This window comes from Camellia sinensis, chromosome 1 (assembly GCF_055761805.1).
Source record: "Camellia sinensis isolate YWXY chromosome 1, ASM5576180v1, whole genome shotgun sequence".
Lineage (NCBI taxonomy): Eukaryota > Viridiplantae > Streptophyta > Magnoliopsida > Ericales > Theaceae > Camellia > Camellia sinensis.
The window spans coordinates 83,307,947-83,331,325 of record NC_138961.1 but is presented as its reverse complement, the minus strand read 5'-3'; the positions used below and the strand labels follow the sequence as shown (position 1 = coordinate 83,331,325).

Below are 23,379 nucleotides of genomic sequence, written 5' to 3'. Positions count from 1 at the left end.
TGAAAATTAGAAATAAGGGGAACTAATTACACGAGGAATAGGAAAACTTAAAGGTGATACAACGGCAACAAATCCATTGGTTAGGAAGGTTCAAGATATCTCAAGTAATTAGCTTAGTGGATGAAAAGCTCATTTATCAAATGTGATGTCACTGTAATATGATGCAATTTTTTCTTTCATTATTCCCCTCTAAATATTCATTAAAAAAAAATTTAAAAAAAGATTGATTAGGAAATTATTTTTCAAGTACTCGAATCACAATTAGTTCATTACACCTTTTAATATTTCAATAAGTCCTATTATTTAGATATTTGATCTATCAAATTCTAATTCTTATATTTAAGATATTTTATGAATAATTTACCCTTGCAAATATTTTTTAAATATTTAGAAACTTAACGTTGTGAACATTCATATTTGATAGTATGAATTTTCATATTGGCATGTGAACATTCACATATTCACATCACGAAATATTTACACTGTCAATGTGAATACTATTATTAGAAGTGTTTTGTAAATTATGTCACCCAAAAAATTTATTGGAACATTAGAAAATAATTTAGATTAAGTGAAATATAAATAAGTTAATAGAGATTTATGAATAAATGTCTCTTAAAGAAATAAGAAAAATAAAGAAAGAAAGAATAATGTTAGAGATCTCAAAATTTTATCAAAATTTTTATTAAATGTGTATGAAATTTCACATCTATATGAAACATTTGATAAAAATTTTAATAAAAATTTTAAAATCTTTACAATTTTTCATAAATAAACAACTCACCCATAAGAAGATGAGACTTGAATCTTATCACTTGATGAGAAATACAGGCAATCAAACATATGAACCCATTTTTCTTGATGCCACCGATAAGACATCTACTTTCGAAAAAGCTCCAAAGAAGAAAATGCGTTCATCTGCTCTGCACGTGAACTGCATTCACTAAGGACATTGACCATTAATTGCCTATTTTTACTCCTCCAAAAAAAAATTTATTTACACAAGGCCTGCACCTATTAGCAAAATTATTTTACCCTTCTCATTTACGAGTCCGTAAAATTTTCCTCATTCAACTATACAAATATGTAAACTATTTTCAAAATGAGTATTTTTAATGAATTTTTATATTTAAATGGTCAATATATATGAATACGTAAATGAAAAATAAAATAATATTCGTTAATAGTTCAGAGCCTAATATAATTAATAAGAAAAAAAAATGTGAAAGGGATATAAAGGAAGAACAAAGCGATCATGACTTTAATTTGGTGGGACTAATACTGTATTATCTAACACTTTGCCAAGAGATAGAAACTCAGTATCATGATCGATCAAGACTAAGAACCTCTTACCGAGTTGACTCAGTGCTCTCACCATGCCCACCACCATGGCTTTTTAGGACACCCCATATGAAGACTTTTTGAAGAAATGAGAGGCCCTCTTTTCATGTCAAAGGGACACTCATTTTGCTTTGTCCTTCTTGGCCTCTTCTCCCACACATTCATTTTGTATCTCTCTTTCTCTCTCCCTCTCTCTTTCTTGATGGGGACCTGAGTGTGCATTACTGGGATCCCACTATATAAGTGCTTTTGGAAATTAACTCCCCAAAGATAAGACCTCGTGATAAATAAATAAATAACTATTATTTATACTCCTCTCTATTACATATTTGTAATAAAAAGATTTCATTATATTATTTAATAAAAATTATAATAATGTTTTTTTAATTTAAAATAATTATAAATTTACATACATATTTTATTACTGTTAAATATGTAATAAAAAAATTTCATTATAGACATGTAAACGTCCTACATATAGAAATAAGTCTATCAACACGTAATCGATCTCAAAACATAATTACAAAATTAGATTAAAACAACCTCTTTAATAGTCGCCCCAACATGTGATATTTACGGTTAAATATGTTGTAATAAAGAAAAATATATATTTTAACTTAATGACGAGTGTCTTCTAATTTTTATTTTATTTTATTATTCTTTTCCTATATGTTGTAGAGAAACTTATTAAAAAAGAATAGGTTTACCTCCCGTTCACAAACTAGAGGTATTGTTAGGCTTTATTGGCTCCATTAGGAACTTATTTCGATAATTTGAATCATTCATTTTGTTTAATTATGCATGTAGATCATTTATGAAAAAAAAAATTTAAATTGATCATAATCATAACTCATGATTTTATCAAATTTGACTTAAAAAAAAATGGATGGCCTATTTCTAAAATTATTTTTATCATCTATTTTTTTGCAAACAAATATCATCAAAACACATGAATATGTTTATCGGATCAATTTTTAAAAAAAAATTTATAGATGATCTATATGCGTAATTGAGCAAAATAAAAAGTTCAGATTATCGAAATAAGACTTGTGAACTTGGTAAGTCCTACAAAGCCCAAAAATGCCAATTTATGAATTGGAGAGAATTCAAACCCTTAACATAATAAATAAAAATAAAAATTCATATCTTTAAGGACAAAATGGGATGAAGGGCATGCAAGATAAGGGCCTCAAATTTCATCAGAATAGAAGGAGAATTGCTACACTTTTGGTAGACATTCCCCAAAGGAATTGGTCCCAAACCAATTGACACTTGGAAACATCTCCCCTAAACATATATAATTGCATAAACACTCCCCCCCTTCCCTTTTACTCTCTACATATATTCATCATAAACTGTAGGCACGTGCGGCATCATCATTTTGTACGTACGAAGACGACCAAATCATTTTAGGGGTCGACACGCACGTGCGAATAGCCCCTCACACGCAATGCATTGTCCCCCCTCCATTTGATTATTATATTTTTATTTATAAATAATAAAAAAGCAAAGCATGCCCCAAGCCCTTCATTTCGGTCCATCCTGACCGTTTGTAGACCTAGTTTTATGGTATCGATTGCAAATTCTCTTTACACCCCCATGCCTTAATTTAGTAATTTAACAAATAACTAAATAAAGAAAAACATAATTAAAGATATTGTAGGAAAAGAAGGAAATAAAATAATGTTAATTGCCTGATCTCAAATCATACAATCTTTTTTAAAAGTTAATTTTTTGAAACGATTGCCGTGTACCAGTCTAATTGAAAGGGATTGAGTCCTTACATGGCTCCAAAAATTAGAAAGGGAGTAAAAAATTCACAAAACATTAATAATTGAACAAACAGTTACATAATCGTCCTAAAATATTAGATAATTTCTGGCCTTTCAAACATACAATATGCATATATTTTGGTCCTTTGGAAATGTTTTGGCATGACTAAAATCCGTCTGCATTACATCCAACCCATTACTCTAAATCATAATTAACATTTTAACATTACGTTTTGTTAGTATATGAAAGTTGTAATCTAAAGAGGATGGTCTTCTTTGTAGTAAAAATCGAGCTCCTGACTTTTTAGTGAGGAATATCAGTTTGAATCGTGATAAGATTAAACTACTTTAATTTGAACCTCACCACCATTTCAAATCTTAACCAACATCACATTGAAAAATAGTTTCAATATAGTAACCATAGACTTAGTTCATGTTCTTCTTGGTTGAAAAAATATACTATATATGAACCAGGTCTAAGAACACAAATAAAATTGGCCTGAAACAGTTATTTTACTTTGTAAAAGAAAAACCAAGTCCAACATGGGGGACCCTTGCCTTGAAGGAATGTTCCAACTATTATTACAAAAATTCTATACACCAACAGATCAGTACCCTAAAAAAAGGTGATTACATTATCTGCAAAATTGAACTAATCATGACATATTGTTGTGTCTAACCCCTTTTCTATCTTGTGCCAAGAAAAAAAGTAAAATTAGGGCCCTCAAAACAAGTTTAACCATGCCCTGTTGTGTTGGCTCATTGTCCATCACTTGATTAAAAAATAATAATAAATTTTATTAATTTATTATACTTACTGATAGATATGTATGAGTAAAACCTTAATAATTGAAACGAGATTTATTAAGATGATAGAGAAAGTATTGCATTAATAAGTACAAAAGATTTATAAAATTTACTAATTTGTATATTAATTATTTTTATTCTGATTTGAAGATTTGATCAATGAAGACATGTCGCTTTGCGAGTGGGTTAGTTAATTTATTTTATTTTAACTCGAGAAGATTTTTGATTGACAAGCACTTGGTACCTAAACAGCAATTTGGGCAGTGTTGCAAATGCACAAAATGTTTCAATTGCTTGGTGAGGAATCAACGTCAAAGGTCCCCCCCAACTTTAATCATTCCTCAACCACATTCTAGGAAAAATAATAAAAATTAAAAATAAATTAATGTAGTGTAAGCTGTAGTTAAATTAGTTAACAGGATTAATTGGATTATAACTCTTTTGATAATTCTCAATTACACAACTTTTTTGTATTCATTTAAAGATCTTTCTTATCGTTCGATTATTGGATTTGTACGTTATTACATGTGTAATGTATTGATGGATTCAACTCGAAGATCATTACCAAGAATTAGGATTCCTTAATAAGGATTTGAGGCATCTTTAGTAGGTTATGTTTCTTTGACCAATTCAAAAGACATGATACCCCTCAACAAGAGATGATTTGGGAGTTAAGAACCGTTTCTAGATTATTTATAAAAAAATGATGATACCCTCAACCATCATTGTCATATGTAAGGATGCAACTAGAGCGGATTTAATTCAAATAATTTTAAGTGTAATTTGTAAAATTTTAAAATTTGGACAGTATAATTTTAAGGTACCATTTGACAACGTTTACAATTTATTATTTTTAGTTTGCAAAAAATATTAAATATACTTATATTTATTTTGGGTAAAAAAAATAATAACACTTTGCTTGGTTAGAGTTTTCCAAAAACACTTTCAGAAAATTCTACTTTCTTATTTTTCGTATTTTTTTGTTTTTACTGAATTTTTTTAATATTTTAAGCAATTTTTTTAATTTTTAGACATACCTACCATAAATATACCTAAAAAGTAAAAAAAAAAATTGTGAAAAAAACCTTTCAAAAATTCACTAAATAGAAAAAATACAAAAAAAAATACGAGAATTCAGTATATTTTTTGTATTTTTATGTATTTATTAATTTTTTAAAATATTTTTTCACAAATTTTTTACTTTTTAGATACATCTAAATAAGATGCATCTAAAAAAGTTTTTAAAAAAACGTTTCAAATTTTAAAAATATTCACTAAAAACAAAAAAAAATACGAAAACCAAAAAATTCAATTTTCAAAAAACTTAATCCAAAAAACTCAAACCAAACACACTGAATAAGTTTGATACAAAAGTATTTTAAAATTTTATTTTGAAAACAAGTGAAAATAAGGAGCTGCCAGTAGTGGTTGTCGGTGGAAAGCAATTGGCAGTGGCCAAATGTGGTTGTTGACCATGGAACATGATGGCCAAAAGTAATTCTCAATGGACGGAGATGGTAGTCGATTGATTGCCCAAGGTGATTTTCAAAAAAATGTGGTGTCCGAAAATGATCACTGTCGATAGGAGGTAGTTGGTAGCGGCTATAGCAAGTGGTTGCTAAAGGATATGACGGTCAGAGGAGGTTATTGGCAATGGTAGCCGCCGTTCGGCGAGTGGTATTCGAAAAGAATAGGAGAAAGAAGAAGAAATTAACCAAAAAATAAAAACGAAAATGAAAACAAAAAAACAAAAAAAAAGTAGAACTTACTTTCTTGTGTTTAGTTTACAACCTTTTGAAAATAGAAACATAAATCAAACGGGTTTTTGTTTATAGTTTTTAAACTTCTATAAATATAAACAAAAAAGTATAAATATAAACGTTACCAAACATATTCTAAGCAATCAAATTCCAAATTAAAACTTATCAACTCAAATTAAATTAGTCTCTCAACCTAAGAAAATAGAATTCTACTATCAATATACATAATTATATAATAAACATCAAATAGACTTATATTACTCAATATTTTTCCACAGTATTAAACCATATTACAACAAAATTAATTTTAATTTTCTTCTCATATTTCATGTTTATAAATTTAAATATATATATATATATATAATTTCTTTTCTTTTTTCAAGAAGTATCATAAGTTAATTTAAGACAACTTGATGTTCAACCTAAGATCAATATTTTATGTTAAATTTCTCTAGCTTGAACTTTTTATGAAACATACTCGATGACTAAAAGAATTTTTTTTTAAAAAAAAAAAAACAAAATAAAACCTAGTCTGCAAATGAAATTATCATCCGTCATTACAAATGAATGATCATTCTTAAGTAATAATCATCTCATTTTATTTTAATGAACCAAAAATTACCTAAAAATATACATGTTTAGTCTTTTATTTTCCAAAATCAATTACACTAATTAACTTTTAAAAAAATAAGAACACATTGATGTAAAACTCATACTTGATGTTAAATTTCTATAGCGTGAACTTTTTATGTAAAACTCATACTTGATGTTCATTCTTGCGTTTAGTTGACTAAAAATAAAAATGAAAAAATAAAAATAAAAATAAAAAAGACTTAGTTTGCAAATGAAATTATCATTCATCATTACAAATGAATGATCGTTCCATAAAAAGATTAAGTAATAATCATCTCATTGTATTTTAATGAACCAAAAACTACCTAAAAATATACACGTTTAGTCTTTTGTTTTCCAAAATCAATTACACTGATTAACTTTTAAAAAAATAAGAACACATTGATGTTAAAAAAAAAAAAAAGTAAGGCTAAAGATACTAAATTTTCTACCAAACAAATGACCACAGAGCCCGCAATTTTGTAAACTTCACACCCATGTAAGATATTTGATCATTTATTTAATAACAAATTTGGGCCTATAGCATTTTCTTAAAAAAAAAATTACAATTTCCAAATCACTTTATTAATACAAGAATAGTGATAAAAAAAAAATGTTCAATTAGCAGACCCCCACTTTTTTGTCTTTCAATCACAAAATTCTTAGCACAAAGCTTTTTAAGTTTCAAAACACATTGCCCCGTTTGGTAAAACTGTGGAAAAGTGATTATAAGTTATAACTTAACAGCTTATACCTTATAACTGTGAACATAAGCTGATTTTTGACTTATAAATTAAGCTTTTCCTCCCCCACTCAAAGAATAAGTTTAATTTTGACTTACAAAAAACCATAAATTGTATTGTTAAGCTGAACCAAACACATCAAAATAGCTTAAATTAAGCTAAAAGTTAAAATAAACTAGAAATAAACCCTATCAAAAAAAGCCATTGTCGTTCTCAGGGCAAAAAACCATATTGTCAAGATTTTATCATCATATGATTAAACTTACATTATGGAGATAATTTTTCTATTTTCTTTGGTTATTTTGCAATTAAAAGGAGAGAAATAAATTTTAAAGACCAGATTTTTCCATGCAGTTGCAAACAAAACATTCAAATAAAAAATTATAACAACATTAAAAATTTAAAAACCCATTTAAATTTATCATTTTAAGCCTCAAATTATCTCAAGTGAGTCTTCATTGATTAAAATCCCTCAGTTTGGCCCCCTTCAAATCAAAATGCTAATTCCGCCATGCATGCAATAATCATAATGCATACCATACCTACAAGATAATATAAAGTTATTACATTAGTTGATTTGGCAAATCAATTGGGCTCTTAAAGAGATATCAGACTCAATCAGTGGCCAGGTTGACATCCAGTTTTCTAATACATAATCAATTATCAGAAACAAATGATAAAAGGATCACATCCTATAGTGAGAAAAATACCTATAAAAAAAAAAATTTTAAAAAAAGAAAAGAAAAAGAAATCAAGTAATTGATGGAAAGTAAAGGGCAGTCTTGCAACAAATTTGACCGGATTTGATCACATACCAAGTCTCTCTTCCATCATCAAAAACAAATAATTAAAGGTATAAACAAAATGAGCCCCCCAAGCTGTTAAAAGAAATATACATATCAAGTCGGTTTCACCAACTGGCAAACAAAGAGCCCATCTTACAACAAATAAGTTTGGATTTGATCAGATACAACACGATGTAGGCCCACCGACATGTGGCTAGTCACTTTTAGTTGTTTCATGCTCCTTGGCTGCAGTTCTGAATCTGGAATGGCCATCCATGCTCACAAGAAGATTGTGCCCAGAGTGAGGTCATTCGAGTTTGACATAATCTGTGACCCATCCATGCTCACAAGAAGCTTGTGCCCAGAGTTAGGTCGTTCAAGTTTGACATAATCTGTGACCGAGTCGTTCCAATCTGGTGAGCAATCTCAAGCTGTTCCTCCAGTGGGAGCATCTCATAACTACAGAATCATGGAAATCAGAGGACAATTACACATGAATCCTTATGATTCATCTTGGCATCTAAAACCATTCATTAAAACGTTTAAGAGATCCCTCACATGTCGTGTCGTGTACTACATTTTTTTAAAGTTCACATGTTCGTGGTTCTAAGGACACTGACAAAACAACAGGCATCCTAAGGAAATTGAATGGATTTGTTGGGTATTTATGCAATTTTCACGTAACTTCTTTAATATATATACATACAAAGCTAGAGGAGCTAATCCATATTGATTAAGCTCTATAATAGGATCCATTATCTCACATCCAACCTTTGAATTTATGATGGGGCCAACTAAGAAAATTGAATGGATCCATTACGCCGTATAATTTTACTGTAGTTTGTGATGGTGGTGGAGAAATTATATAGTACTTCATTCTGAACAGGAGCAGTCCACAACAAAGTTCTTCATGATGTTCACACTTGAGCCTAATAAAATGCATACAGAATCAAAACATCATTGTACCAAGCCCCAATCTGGTTGGTTACATTTCAAGTTGTGGTTACAGCACCCACCAACAAGCAAGAAAAGGATGACAACTTTCACCTTGAACACAAAATGGCATATAACTAAACAAACAGTGATGTGTCGAAGACCAAACTTAATTGACAGGTGATGAATTTTGTGAGAATATTAAGTTACAGCTTTTCCTTTTCTGAAAGATTGTATAGGTGTATATATATGGCAGTGTTTCCTTTAGGTTAGGTTTATATATATATGGCAGTGTTTTAGGTGTATATATATGGCAGTGTTTCATTTATACTTAGGGTTAGGCTTACTATATAATCAGATGTATATTCTTTGTATTATTACACAATTGAATATACAGTTTCATTCAGAAAACTTACATGGTATCAGAGCCAAAACCGTAGGTTGTTGAAGTTCTCTCGGTGGTTCTGCAAAGTCGCGACAACTTCTTGTCTCTAGGTTGAAGTCGCAACTCTCTGTTCTAGGCCTGATCACAAAGGGCTGTCGTCTCTCTCAGGTTCAGAAACTCGACTCGACACTCATCGTGGGTCGTCGTTTCTGTTCGATTGAAGCCTTTAGTCTCTGATTATGGTTCGTTGGTCTCGATCGAAGCTGTCATCTCTCCTGGTTCGTTGGTCTCGATCGAAGCTGTCTGATTATGGTTCGTTTGGGTCTGTTTCTTCTCTCGACCACTGACATAGTTCGACATCTTCTTTCTGGACGACTTGGGTGACCTATCTAGTCGACCCATCTATTCGATGTGGTAGTAGTGATTCGTCTCCTCACAACTCAATCTGTCTCTCTCCTTCTGGTTCTCTCGATTTGGTCCTTTAACGTGTTCTAAAGCATCTCTATTATTACATTTTGACCCTGTTTTGGAGTTTCTCCCTTATTACGTTTTGACCACAGTTTGTATCTCTGGTTTTGGTTGGACCCATTTGACTTCCAATATTGTGAGTGTGTTCATTGTTCTTGTTTACGAATACACTCATAATGACGGATACCCATCAGCTTCAACCTCCAGCAAAGCCTAAGAAGGGGCCATTGGCATCAAATGAGTGTGCCTTCTGCCATCAGAGGAGCCATTGGAAGTATCATTGTCCCAAAAAGGGATATCTTTCTGCTTTACCTGTGTCTACCTCGTCTTCTCAACAATTTCTGATCTAGTTCTACGCCACTCCTCTAACTACCATTCAGCCTCCCGCCGGTTCTACTGCATCTGCTCTAGCTCCTGATCCTGACTTGGCTTCCTTGAGTACTCAGATTAGTCAGCTTCAGCATAGTTTGTCTACCTCTCAGCCATTCCTTTCTGCTTCAATTGTTTCCTCTCTTCATTCAGGTTTGCTTGGGTTTTTGACACTGGTGCCTCTCATCATATGACTCTCCATCTCTTCTTACTTCAAAATTGTACTCCCCCTCCCTTTTCTATTACTGTTAATGCTGCTAATGGATCTGGTATGTCTATTGTATCTGTTGGATATGTCTTACCATCTGTTATGTCTGTTATCTCTATTCTATCTGTCATTTATGTTCCTCAGTTATTTGTCAATTTATTATCTATCAGTCAGCTTGATGCCTCTGATTTTGATGCTATCTTTTTTTCTTCTATCTGTTTTGTGCAAGATTGGATGTTCAACCAACAAATTGGGACTGGCCATAAAGTTAGAGACCTCTATGTGGTGGAGAGCTTGCATCTGCCTATGACAACCTCTTTGACTATCTTTTTCTCTTTTCAGTTAGATTCTCTATCTAGTCCTTTCTACTTATGGCATTCTAGATTAGGGCATTCGTCTGTTGACCATTTACAATTTTATCTCAATCAGGTATATTAGGTAGAGTTTCTCCTAGTGAACTTACTGAATGTCGAGGGGTGCAAACTTACCACAATGACAGCCTTATCTTTTCATAAAAGTACTTCTATATTTGATACACCGTTTTCTTTAGTTCATACTGATGTTTAGAGCTCTTATTCTGTTCTCAACAAAGGAGGTTCTGCATACTATGTGTCATTGTTGATGACTGCACCCGTTATATTTTGGTTTATCTTAAGACTCATAAGTCTAATATCTATCAGATATACCGTACCTTTCAGTCTATGCTTACTACTTAATTTGGGTCTACAATTAAAGTGTTACGATCTGACTTAGGCGGGAATATTTTAAAAATGAGTTCTGAGTATTTGGCCATTTTTGGTACTATTCACCAAACTTCCTGTATAGATACACCTACCCAAAATGGTTGAGCCGAGCATAAACACTGTCATCTCCTTGAGACAGCTAGGTCTCTTCTTCTCTCTGTCTTAGTTCCAGCTTCGTTTTGGGAGAAGGCAGTTCTTACTGTTGTTTTTCTTCTCAACTGCATGCCTACTCCCCTTCTTTCTGGTTGATCTCTTTATGAGGCTTTGTTCTTTCAAATTCCTAATTACTCTCTCCTTCGTGTATTTGGATCTGCTTATTTTGTCATTCTTTCCCGCAAAAAACGGACCAAACTTAGTGCCCAGTCTGTCCTATGTGTCTTTTTTGGTTATAGTCCTACTCAGAAAGGCTATCGGTGTTACAACCATATTTCCAGTCGTCTTTATGCCTCCTGTCATGTTTCTTTTCTCGAACGTCTGCCTTACTTTTAGCTTCGTCCTATCACTGCTCCAGTTTCCAAAGAAGATTTGGTTCACATTGATCCATTTCCTTCTGAGGTCCCTCCTAATGAGTACATCTCTACTGTTCCCCACGGCCTTGTTCCCTCTTCTCCTCCTACCATTCCTCTTGCTGAGTCTTTCTCCACTGACCCCCCTAAGGCTATTCCTCATTCTCCTCCTGCTTCACCTCTGGCTACTTCTCCTCCTTCGGCTTATTCTCCTTCTCCGTTAGTCTATTCTCGTCGCAAAGCTCCTCCTCCACCAGTTGTCTCTGCCCTTTGCTGTTGATCCTCCTACTTCTGATGACTCTGATCTTGCTAACCATAAGTATCCCCTTCGCATCCGTAAACAGATAATCAAACTTGGTTTTGCTAAAACATGTTTTTCACCTTCATATTGTACGTTTTTGTCTGCTATTCACACTTTTTCAGAACCTCAGTCTTACAAAGAGGCATGTCAGGATCCTCATTGGATTCAAGCTATGGAGGATGAGTTGTCTGCTTTGCAAAAAACTAGTACTTGAGAGTTGGTTTCTTTGTCTGCTAGTAAGAATTTGGTTGGTTGTAAATGGGTTTACAAAGTCGAGACTCGTTCTAATGGTTCTCTTGAGCACTACAAGGCTCGCTTGGTTGCCAAGGATTTTTCACAAGAGTATGATATTGATTATGAGTAGACCTTTGCTCCTATTGCCAAAATGACTATTGTCCGTACTTTGATATCTGTCGTTGTTGTCCGTCATTAGCCTCTTTATCAGATGAATGTTAAGAATGCTTTTCTTAATGGTCATTTTGCTGAGGAGGTTTACATGTGTCCTCCCCCTGGCCTTCACCATTCCTCTGGACAGGTTTGTCATCTTCGGCGTGCTCTGTATGGTCTGAAACAATCTCCTCGTACACGGTATGATCGCTTTCAGACTGCTGTTACTGAGCTTGAATTTTATCCTTCTGCCTAGGACTCTTCTTTGTTTCTCCTCCACACCTCTGCTGGTTTTAGGAATGGCAACGGGGCGAGGCGGGGCCAGGGATCACCCTCCCCGTCCCCGATCCCTGATGCCAGAACTTCCCCCCGTCCCCGTCCCCATCCCCATCCCCGACGGGGAACCAACTACCGCCCCCACCCCCGCCCCCTAACGGGGATCGGGTTTCCCCAACCCCGAAAATCCCCGGCCAAAAATACAACATCAACATCAAAAGAAAAAAAAACAAAAAAAAAATCAGCATCTTAACAATATAAAAAAAACAACATCAAGAACAGATCTTCATCACCATCAAGAACATCAAAAAAATAAAAAAAATCAAAACAACAGATCTTCATCACCAACAGATCTGAAAGCAACATCTTCATCACCAACAGATCGGAAAGCAACATCTTCATCACCAACAGATCTGAAACCAACGGATCCGTGTGAGAGAGAGAGAGAGAGAGATACCGTGTGGAGAGAAGAAGGCGGCAGTGAGGGAGCTGCCGGTGAGACGAGAGGAGCCGGCAGTGGTAACTTCAGATCGATCGAACCACGGTCTGTCCATCTTCAAACTTGTCCTGTGTACGGGGCTGTGACACGGTGAGATGAGAGAGATGAGAGACGTGAGTGAGGGAGAGAGACGAAAGAGATGAGAGGCGTGAGAAGGAGGAGGAGGGAGGAGGGGAGTGGTGGGAGGATTGGTGGAGGAGGAGGCGGCGGTGAGAGATGGTGAAGAAGAGAGAGACCAGAGATGGTGGAAGAGACATGTGAGGAATGGAGAGAGAGAGTAGATCTATAATGAGATATAGATGAGAATAAATATATATATATATATAATATATAAATCATTCGGGAACAAACGGGGCGGGGCTCGGGGCCGGGGCGAGCCAGGACTGAAACATGTATCCCCGTCCCCGGCCCGATTATCATCGAGGATTTTTTTTTAATCACCATCCCCGGCCCGTCGGGGGTATTTTTCGAGGAATAACCGTTATATTCGGGATCGGGGGGTCGGGTCCCCATCGAGCCGGTTTCAGATTGCCATCTCTAGCTGGTTTTGTTGCCTTATTGTTGTATGTGGCTGATATGATTATTACTGGCTCTGATTCTTCTGCTATCTCTGAGGTCAAGCAGCATTTCTTTCGCACCTTCGAAATGAAAAATTTGGGCCCATTGCGGTACTTTCTTGGTATTGAGGTGACTTTTTCTCCTAAAAACTACTTTCTGTCCCAAGCCAAGTATGCTAATAAAGTTATTAGCCATGCTGGTCTTATTGACACTAAGATTGCTGATACCCCCATTGAGCTTAATGTGAAACTTAATACTACTGATGGTGCTTCTCCACCTGATCATACTTTATATCGGTAACTCGTGAGTTGCTTAGTCTATCTGACGGTTACTCATTATGATCTTGCCTATGTTGTTCATATGGTTAGTCAGTTCGTTTCTGCTCCTTGTTTTACACATTGGGTTGCTTTGGTTCGAATTCTTCGCTATCTTCGTGATACTATCTTTCAAGGATTGATGTTGCCCTCTACTTCTTCCTTGGCTTTAGTTACCTATGCTGATCCTGATTAGGCTGGTGATGCTACCGATCGTAAGTCCACTTCTAGTTTTTGTAAGTTTCTTAGTGATTCCTTGATTTCTTGAAAAAGCAAGAAATAAACTGTTGTTACTCGTTCTACTACTAAAACTGTTGTTGCTCCTAATTAGACTTACGCTACTGCTGAAGTTATCTGGTTTCATTGTCTTCTTTCTGACTTGGGTGTCCCTTAATCTTCTCTGAACTCCCTCTATTGTGATAACCTTATTTTTATACAGATTGCCCATAACACTGTCTTCCATGAACGCACAAAGCACATTGAGATTGATTGTCACTTTATCTGTCAGCATCTACAGTCCGACTCTATCTCGCTTCATTTCATCTCTTCGGCTCTACAACTTACTAACTTTTTTATCAAGACTCACACCACTACTCAATTCCAGTCTCTTCTTGGTAAACTCTCAGTATTTTCTGCTACAACACCTTAGAGTTTGAGCGGGGGTGAGAGAATATTAGGTTAGGCAATGTTTCCTTTTCTGAGAGATTGTATAAGTGTATATATATGGCAGTGTTTCCTTTAGTCTTAGGATTAGGCTTACTATATAATTAGATGTATTTTTTTTGTATTATTACACAATTAAATATACAGTTTCATTCAGCAAACTTACAAATTCATGAAATTGAGTTCACCATATGGGGTAGTGGCATACCAAAAAATTGTGCAAAGGCAAAGGTATAAATATTTAGATTTTGGGCGAGCTAAAATTATATAGATTTTGGGGGCCAAAATGCTAATTAATTTTCTAAATACTCACTATTGAATGGGACTAATAAGGATTTTGTTAAGTTTGGGAGGGCCCAAGTAAAAGCATACAGATACTCAAGCGACTAAAGTACTAATTCCTTTTACTCGTACTAAAAATTTTATGGGGATAATAAAGATTATATAGACTTTCTATAATGGCCCAAATTTTTTTTTTAATAGCCAGCGCATAATTTAATTGAGCAAATTTTTGAATTTGATTGCCGTGTAAATTCTGTGCGAAAACAGTTTGATTTTTTATTTTTTAAAAATAGTTTCCGATCTTAGAAAATTATGAAATTTTTATATGTTGTTCCCATATGAGTCTAGCACGCTGAATAAAAATTTCAAAATTTAATGATGAGTATTTATTTTATGAAAATTCACGGACTGATTGGTATTCAGTTTAATTTATAGCAAAATTTAAAATTGAGTTTTGGGTGTTCGGACTATGATTTGAGATAAATCAGTTGGGGATTTATTTTAAATTATTAAACTCCATTCATTTTGGACCCAATTGATTGAATTGTGACCCATTAGTAACCATGTAATAGTATTGTGTTTTATTATTATTATTTGACTACCATAAAAGAGTTGTGAATATTTATGGTGTGTACCATTAAACTAAATATATTTTGTAGTGAGAAAATATTATATTTACTTTTGTCATTAAAGATGTTGAAATGTATTTTTGATTGAGATATATATATATAGGTGTATATATATATAGTTAGATATTTATGGTTAGATATTTGTTTATAATATATATATATATAAGTAACCAAATAGGATGTTTTGTTCAACTTTGGGTTCTTGCTGTGAAGAGAGAGAGAGAGAGAGAGAGAGAGAGAAAACGGTTCCAATGTTGGTTTTTCATGGGTTTGATCTAGTATAAGTCATTTTTGACCCCGAGTGCTTTGGATCAAAACGTAGAGGGCGGAAAAGACGTCGTTTGGCTCCGAGCAGATTTAATTTCTGTTGCCAAAAAATTTAAAAGCTTCTTGGCTTGAGATAGGGATTTTTCCTACACTTCTTTATGTATTTTTACTTAAATTATATGGAGCTTAGAGTTGTATATAATTTAATTAGAATTTTTAAAAAATTTATGATTTATTTGCTTAAAAGAGAAATTTTAAGAAAAATAAAAAGTTGATGCTCAAATTGCGAAAGTGTAAACTTGGAATATGTTTGTAAGGTTATGAAATAGCTATGTTTTAAATTTGAACAAAAATAGATTTCGATTCGATCGGTTTTGAAATTTTTACCGTTTTGCGACCAAAAGAACATTTTAAAAAAAAACAAAGGAATTACGTTTAACTTTTGGGGCTTTTGATTAAAATAGGATGTCATAGTTGAATAATGCTTGGAGAATGAGTTTGGAAAGAAAATGATGTTTTATTGGGTATTAACGGTATTATTTTGCTTAATGTATCTGTTGGAATAAAACCGACACGGTTAGAAATGGACCTTAAGAGGTTACCGGACGTGATTGTGATATGAAAAATAGTGTAGTTGTTCATATTTGAGGAGATGTGGAATAAATTGTATTTATCGGAATTTTTGGAATTTAATTGTTCAAATATCTGTTTAGAAATATCTGTTTTGAGCTATCGGTGGAGAACAGCCATAATTGTTGTAGAAATGCATGAGATTTAGGTAAATTGAACCACATTCCTCATTTGTTGCATTGGACATTGCATTACATTCATTTCATTGGAAATGTATCTGTTTTTGAGAAATGTTTGAAAATGTATCTATTTGCGAAAAGATGAATACTTGGTGAATCTGGGTAGGGGGTGTGGAACCGCGCGGTTAGGTGTCGAGCCTTCAAGTTTACTAGTAAAAATGACAGTGGTAGTGCATTAAGGCCTACTTGCAGACACTCACCTAGAGATTCACAGAGCCTGTATTCTTGTAACAAATATGGTTTAAAATGAAAATGGTTTTATATCTGTTGTTGCATCTCAGCATTGCATGCTTTACAAAAAGAGAGATAAACTGTTTTATCATGAACATGGCATGAGCATACTCCTCTTTAGTCTTGTCATGGTCCATATGTTGTGTAGTATATCTAGGTTGTGGCTCACCCTATAAGGGAAACCATTTCAGGTCCAGGTGCTATGCCTCCGCCGAGGCATTGACTCGGGAGGACTCGAAGCTAAGGCTTTATTTTTGTTTTATTATTTTTTGTTGAATGTAAGCTCAGGGTTGTATTTGCGTTGAGTTGAAACTCTATTTTGTATAACCAAGAATGTTCTTGGATAAATTTGTAAGCCTGTAGGGCACTTATTATTTGTTCGGCTTCCATTTCATACTTCTTGTAAAATGTATGCTTGGGATTGGAACTGGGGCATTGAGATGTGAATAGCATGTATTTTGCATTTGGAATTTAATGGAAATAGATGTATATAATAGTTAGCTATATATATGTGTTTGTCTATCAAGTGGGTTTTGTAGCATAAATAGATATACTCTGCCTAATTTTCGGGGTGTTACACTTTCCACCAGTGTATGAGTGTTCTCTGTGAGTGAAAGTAGTTAATTGGGAAGTTACTCTATCTTGGAAATGGTGTCTTTTCCTTTCAGATATTAGAAATACCTAGAGGAACAAAAATAAAATAAAATAAAATTACTTACTGGCAAAGCAACTCGCAGTCAACTATGCTGTCAGGGCCCGGCCGATGAGCTTTTCCATTTGAACGGAACTGACGAAAAGATCTTGGATTTAGTCCAGCGACATGGGGAACAGCATCAACAAGCTTTTTCTGCAGAGACTGCAGTCTACGAAATGTGAGTTCATCAAGAGGTGCAATACAGCCAATGCTGCCATCGAGGGTGCCAAATAATAGAGCAAATCGATTGGTTTTGTCAGAGCCAGGATTAGCATTGGTTCGATCAGATAAAGTAGGAAGCATCTGTAACCGCAAGAACTTAGTCACATGAGCACCAACATGAAACTCAGCCCTTGAAAGAAGCTTCTGTCCTTTCCAACTCTCTAACATCTTCGGCGCATAATAGAATATCTGTTTGTGCATGCAAGGGATTCATTAGGGGAAACAATATTACTGTTAGTTAAAAAGTGATTCCCAAAGTACATTAGAACCATAGCTCTGGGATATATAATTTGAAATTGAATCTCCATGGTATTGACAAAAATCATGGTTGTTAGGATCTTACGATTCATAATTCGATCCATCGAATTCGATATGAGTTTCAATCAAAACCAGTCAATTCATGTTGTTGAATTCTCTAACCGGCCCTTGAACCTTTGAGCTGAGGCTTAACAAGACATGCTTAATGCCAAGAAAGCTCAAAGAGGGCTAGTGTGTTGTTGAATCTTAAAGAGTGAATCTTACGATTCAATTGCATTTCACTATGATTATTCGTGTTTCACTACGATTCATTGCAATTTGGTTCTGTTTGCATAATGTATAATATAGTGTCGTTTATACAAAATAAAAAAAGACAAAAATTAATTATGTTGATATACGTAGATTTATATGTAAATGCATACTTACAATTTAGCTATATTGATATTTTTTTTATTTTAAACACCATGTGTGTATTTTTTTGTATATACATATATAAAAATATATATTTAAATAAAGTGAATCTTATGATTCACGATTTGATACGATTCACTATTTTAATAAAATGATTCATAATTCAATTCGCGATTTAACAACGACGACAAAAATTATGCTACCATGAGTCACGACGTAAAACTTGCCCCCACATAGAATAGGTACTGGATGCGGTGGACATCATCATGTGGTATAAATAAACACACCAAACTTTAAATTATTAAAAAATAAAAAATAGCAATAAAAAGAAGAAGGAACAAAGGAAAACGATGGCTTCCATTTTATCTTCAACACAAACTTTGTTCATGTTGAGGAATATAATATGATCTCGACTGCCACAAGTTTCAGTTAGTTTCTGAACTCTGCAGCACAGCATAACTACCAATATTATATGCATAAGAAACTGCTAAAAAACAAGTTTCTAACCTGAACATTTTTTTGCTCATCTGAAACTATCAGACTAAGTGTACTTCCATCAATTAAAAACTCTGTTGCGAAACAATCAAGTGAGCCAAAATCCTTGGCCAACAAGCTAAGTTGAGCTCCCTGTTCCTTCCAACTAAGAAAGTATATGCTCTTATGAATGTCACCAAGGAGGATAAAATTTTTAACCTGCAATATTAAATGGCATTAACAAAAAGCATAACTTGAATACATAACAAGTAGTTAGACTAAGAAAGAAGGGATGGATCATCAATTCAATAATGTCATTGTCCACAATGCACCCACATCAAATGAGCATGAATTAAATTTCCATATATATTTTTTTTTTCTGGATTAGTATTAGAAGATATAAAACCATTACCAGAGAAGAGGTCAAAAGTAAGAATAAAAAAAGCTTACATGTATAGGCTGACAAGAGCTTTTTTTTTTTCTTTTTCTTTTTTTTTTTTAATAAATAAGGAGTAAATTTTATTGAAGAAGCATCAAGATGATGCAAAGAACTAACTACAATCAATGAAGAAATAAAGACCCAATGAAATTCAAAATGGTAAATAAATCCAGATCCACAGTCCCCGAGATCCATCTGTGCAAGACAACCAGCAACTTGTTCTTCAAACAAGAAACTGAAGACGCTAATCCCTCGAACGACCACCGATTCTGCTCCAGCCACATCAACCACATAAGACATAGAGGGGCCAACAACCAGGCCCTACGACGCCACTTCCCTACCCGGCCCCCTCCAACTCCCCAACATCTCCTTCATTGTACCCTGCTGCACCCAAGCCAAATTAAACACGCTAAAAATCGACCTCCATAACTGAAATATCACTGGACAATGAAGAAGAAGATGCAACACTGACTCCACATCGTGACAACACAAACAACACCGGTTAACCAAAACATGCCCACGCCGGATTAAATAATCCAAAGTCAAAATCTGACCATGTGCAGCTGACCAAACAAAAAATGCCACTTTAGAAGGCATCCCAAAAACCCAAACCCCTCACCAAGGGAAAGAAACATCTGTAGCCTCCACTTGTGGCCAATAAAAAGAGGACACAGAGAACACCCCTTTGGCCCCCTTACACAGTCACCTCAACCCGTCCTCACCCACCCCAACACCCCTCAAACCATACAACTCTGCCAAAAGGTCCACCAGCTAATCGACCTCCCATTCAAACACTACCCGACGAAGCTTTACATCCACACCATCCTATAATCCATTATAGACAAGTAGGAGGCAACCTCCACATCTTGACAATCCGCAATCTGGAACACCAAAGGGAACCAAGAAGCCAAACTCCGCTCGCCACACCACCAATCCGTCCAAAAGCGCACCCGGACACCACAACCCACCCTAAAACTAACCCATCTCCATAACTCCCCCTTCCCAAGCCAAATACCTTTCCATAAACCCCACCCATGAGTACTCCTCACCTCTCCAGAACACCAATCCCCCCAACCAATACCATATTTATTTAGGCACCACCAACCTATGCCACAAGCGACCCACTTCCCCCAAAAAGTGCCACAACCAATTCCCCAACAAGGCCCTATTAAAAATCACTAAGCTCCGAATACCTAAACATCCCTACTCCTTGGGCCTACACACCTTACAATCCACTAAATGATACTTAAAACCACCACCCACCCCACCCCACCCCACCCAACCCCACACCACAACACAGAAAATTCCGTTGCAATTTCTCCAACCGATGCGCCACTAAAACAGGGATAACATGCACCGAAATAAAATAAGTTGGAATACTCCCGAACATACTCTTGATCAACATCAACCTTCACAAAAATGAATTGTTTACAACAAAAATAAAGCAATCCACAGTTTACAACACTGACATGGCAAAATGAATTGTTTACAACAAAAATGAATCATTAACTACACTGCATGATGGCAAAAATGAATCCATAGCTATGAAGTGTAGGTTTAGAGAAGAGAAAGAGTTAGAGAATGAGTTAGACTTCATTCCCTTTTATATTAATAATACTGAGCAATTATAGAAGTGTCATAAGGCATAATATATGGGCCAGCCCATTACACCAATCAAGGGAATAAATAAGAAGAAAATGCAATCACATATTTCCTATTCTAACTTGTTGCCTATTCTAACACTCCCCCTCAAGCTGGTGCGAAGATACCTCTCATGCCCAGCTTGTTGAGAATGCCATGAAATGGTTTGCTCCCTAGCCCCTTGGTGAGAACATTGGCTAATTGGTCTCCAGTCTTCACAAATGGAATACATATGATGCTGCTAGTCAGTTTTTCCTTGATGAAGTGTATCGATCTCGACATGCTTAGTTCTATCATGTTGAACTGGATTATGAGCTATGTTGATTGCAGCTTTGTTGTCACAGTATAGTCATATGAAGTCAGTCTGATCGATTCCCAAGTCTCCCAACAGTAGTTTAATCCATAGTAACTCACATACACCCTAAGCCATAGCCCTGAATTCTACCTTGGGACTAGATCCAGCCACCACATTCTGTTTCTTACTTCACTATGTGACTAGGTTGCCACCCACAAATGTGCAGTATCCGGAAGTTGATCGTCTGTCAGTAACTGATCCAGCCCAATCTACATCAGTAAATGCCTCCACACTGAGATGGTCATGTTTTGAGAAATAGAGAAATAGAGACCCTTTCCAAGAGAAGACTTCAGGTATCTTAAAATTCTCATAACTGCCTCCAAGTGGGAAGTTCTAGGACCATGCATAAACTGGCTCACCATGCTCACGGCAATGGCAATGTCTGGACGTGGGTGGGATAAGTATATGAGCTTGCACACTAATCTCTGGTATCTCCCCTTGCCCACTGGATCTCCCTCTTAATCCTCACTCAGTTTCTGGCCCAGTTCTAGAGGTGTATCACATGGTCTACCTCCAAGCATTTCAGATTCCTTTAGTAAGTCAAGTACATACTTCCTCTAGCATATGAAGATGCCATACTTGGACTAAGCTACTTCAATGCCTAAAAAATACTTCAAATAACCTAAGCCTTTGTGCTGGAAATTTGTGTTAATGTATATAATAAGATAGTGGCATGTATATAATATGATAGTGGTGTTGGTGGTAGATAGTGGCATGTATAGAATATGATAGTGGTGTTGGTGGCAGATAGTGGCATGTATATAATATGATAGTGGTAGATAGTGGTAATATATAATATGTAAGTGGCATATAATGAGTTATAATGATGTTTGTAATATCTCCTATATAAGGAGTGTCATTTGGTCTTGTAAGATAAGAAGTTTTGAATATAACAGAAATATATTCCTTCTTCCTCATATTTTCGGAGTTCTTCTTCCTCATATTTTCTAAGTTGGTATCAGAGCAACAAAAAACACAGCAGCCCTAAAACCGTCATAGCCATGTCGGAAGTCACGTCCGAAACCACTTCAACCCCTGCCGCTGCCATTCTGGTGAAAACGTCCAACTCTCACTCTGTCCAAATCACCACCATCCGCCTAAATGGTGATAATTTTCTCCGCTGGTCACAATCTGTCCGGATGTATATCCGTGGGCAAGGAAAGATCGGTTACATCACTGGTGACAAGAAGGCTCCTGCTGTTAATGATCTGCTGTTCGACAGTTGGGACACTGAAAACTCCATGGTTATGACATGGTTGGTCAATTCCATGGAGGAGGATATAAGCTCTAATTACATGTGCTATACTACTGCACAAGAATTGTGGGATAATGTTAGTCAGATGTATTCTGACCTAGGAAATCAATCTCAAGTTTTCGAATTAATTTTGAAGTTGGGAGAGATTCGTCAAGGAGATGATTCCGTCACCAAATATTTCAATTCGTTGAAAAGGTTGTGGCAGGATCTTGACATCTTCAACACATACGAATGGAAATCGGTTGACGACTGCAACCACCACAAGAAAACTGTGGAAGACAGCCGTATTTACAAGTTTCTTGCCGGCCTCAACATTGAGTTCGATGAAGTGCGAGGAAGAATTATTGGCAGACCTCCTCTCCCATCCATTGGCGAAGTATTTGCCGAAGTCAGAAGGGAAGAGAGCCGAAGGAGCGTCATGCTTAAGAAAAAAGGTACTGGTGAATCAATTGAAATTTCTGCTTTAATTAGCGATGCTGCGGCCAACAAGGCTGCAAATTACCAGCGCAGGTTTGATGATAAGCCACGGGTCTGGTGTGATTTTTGCAACAAGCCTCGCCATACACGCAAAACGTGTTGGAAGATCCATGGCAAACCTGTCAACTGGAAAAGCAGCAAACAAGGAGAGAAGAATCGTGGCTTTCCTACCGCTAATGAAGCCGATTCAGGTCCCTTCAACAAAGAGCAGATTGACCAACTCTTAAAGCTGATAAAATCCAACTCCTCATCCGGTACTCCTAGTGTTTTGTTGGCACAAACAGGTAGAAATCCTAAAGCCTTCTCTTGCTTAAACTTCTCTCCATGGATCATAGATTCCGGTGCCTCCGATCACATGACTAGTTTTTCCCATTTATTTAGTACCTATTTTCCTTGTTCTGGTCATGACAAAATCAGAATAGCCGATGGTAGTTTTTCACCTATTGCAGGAAAAGGATTTATTAAACTAACTGAGAAAATTAATCTCAATGTTGTTCTTCACGTC

At 35.2% G+C, this 23,379-nt stretch overlaps 1 protein-coding gene across 1 annotated transcript in view; it reads right to left on the bottom strand.

Moving 5' to 3' along the window:
* Window positions 1–7,578: 7,578 nt before the first annotated feature.
* The window catches only part of CPSF160 (cleavage and polyadenylation specificity factor 160), a 69,091-nt gene continuing 53,290 nt past the window's right edge, over window positions 7,579–23,379 (bottom strand). The window contains exons 24-26 of the mRNA XM_082880479.1: window positions 18,741–18,926; window positions 17,368–17,753; window positions 7,579–8,279 (exon numbers count right to left, since the gene is read on the bottom strand). Coding sequence (XP_082736605.1) covers window positions 8,165–8,279; window positions 17,368–17,753; window positions 18,741–18,926 — 687 coding nt within the window. The 3' untranslated portion in view covers window positions 7,579–8,164. The remainder of the gene's footprint in view (window positions 8,280–17,367; window positions 17,754–18,740; window positions 18,927–23,379) is intronic.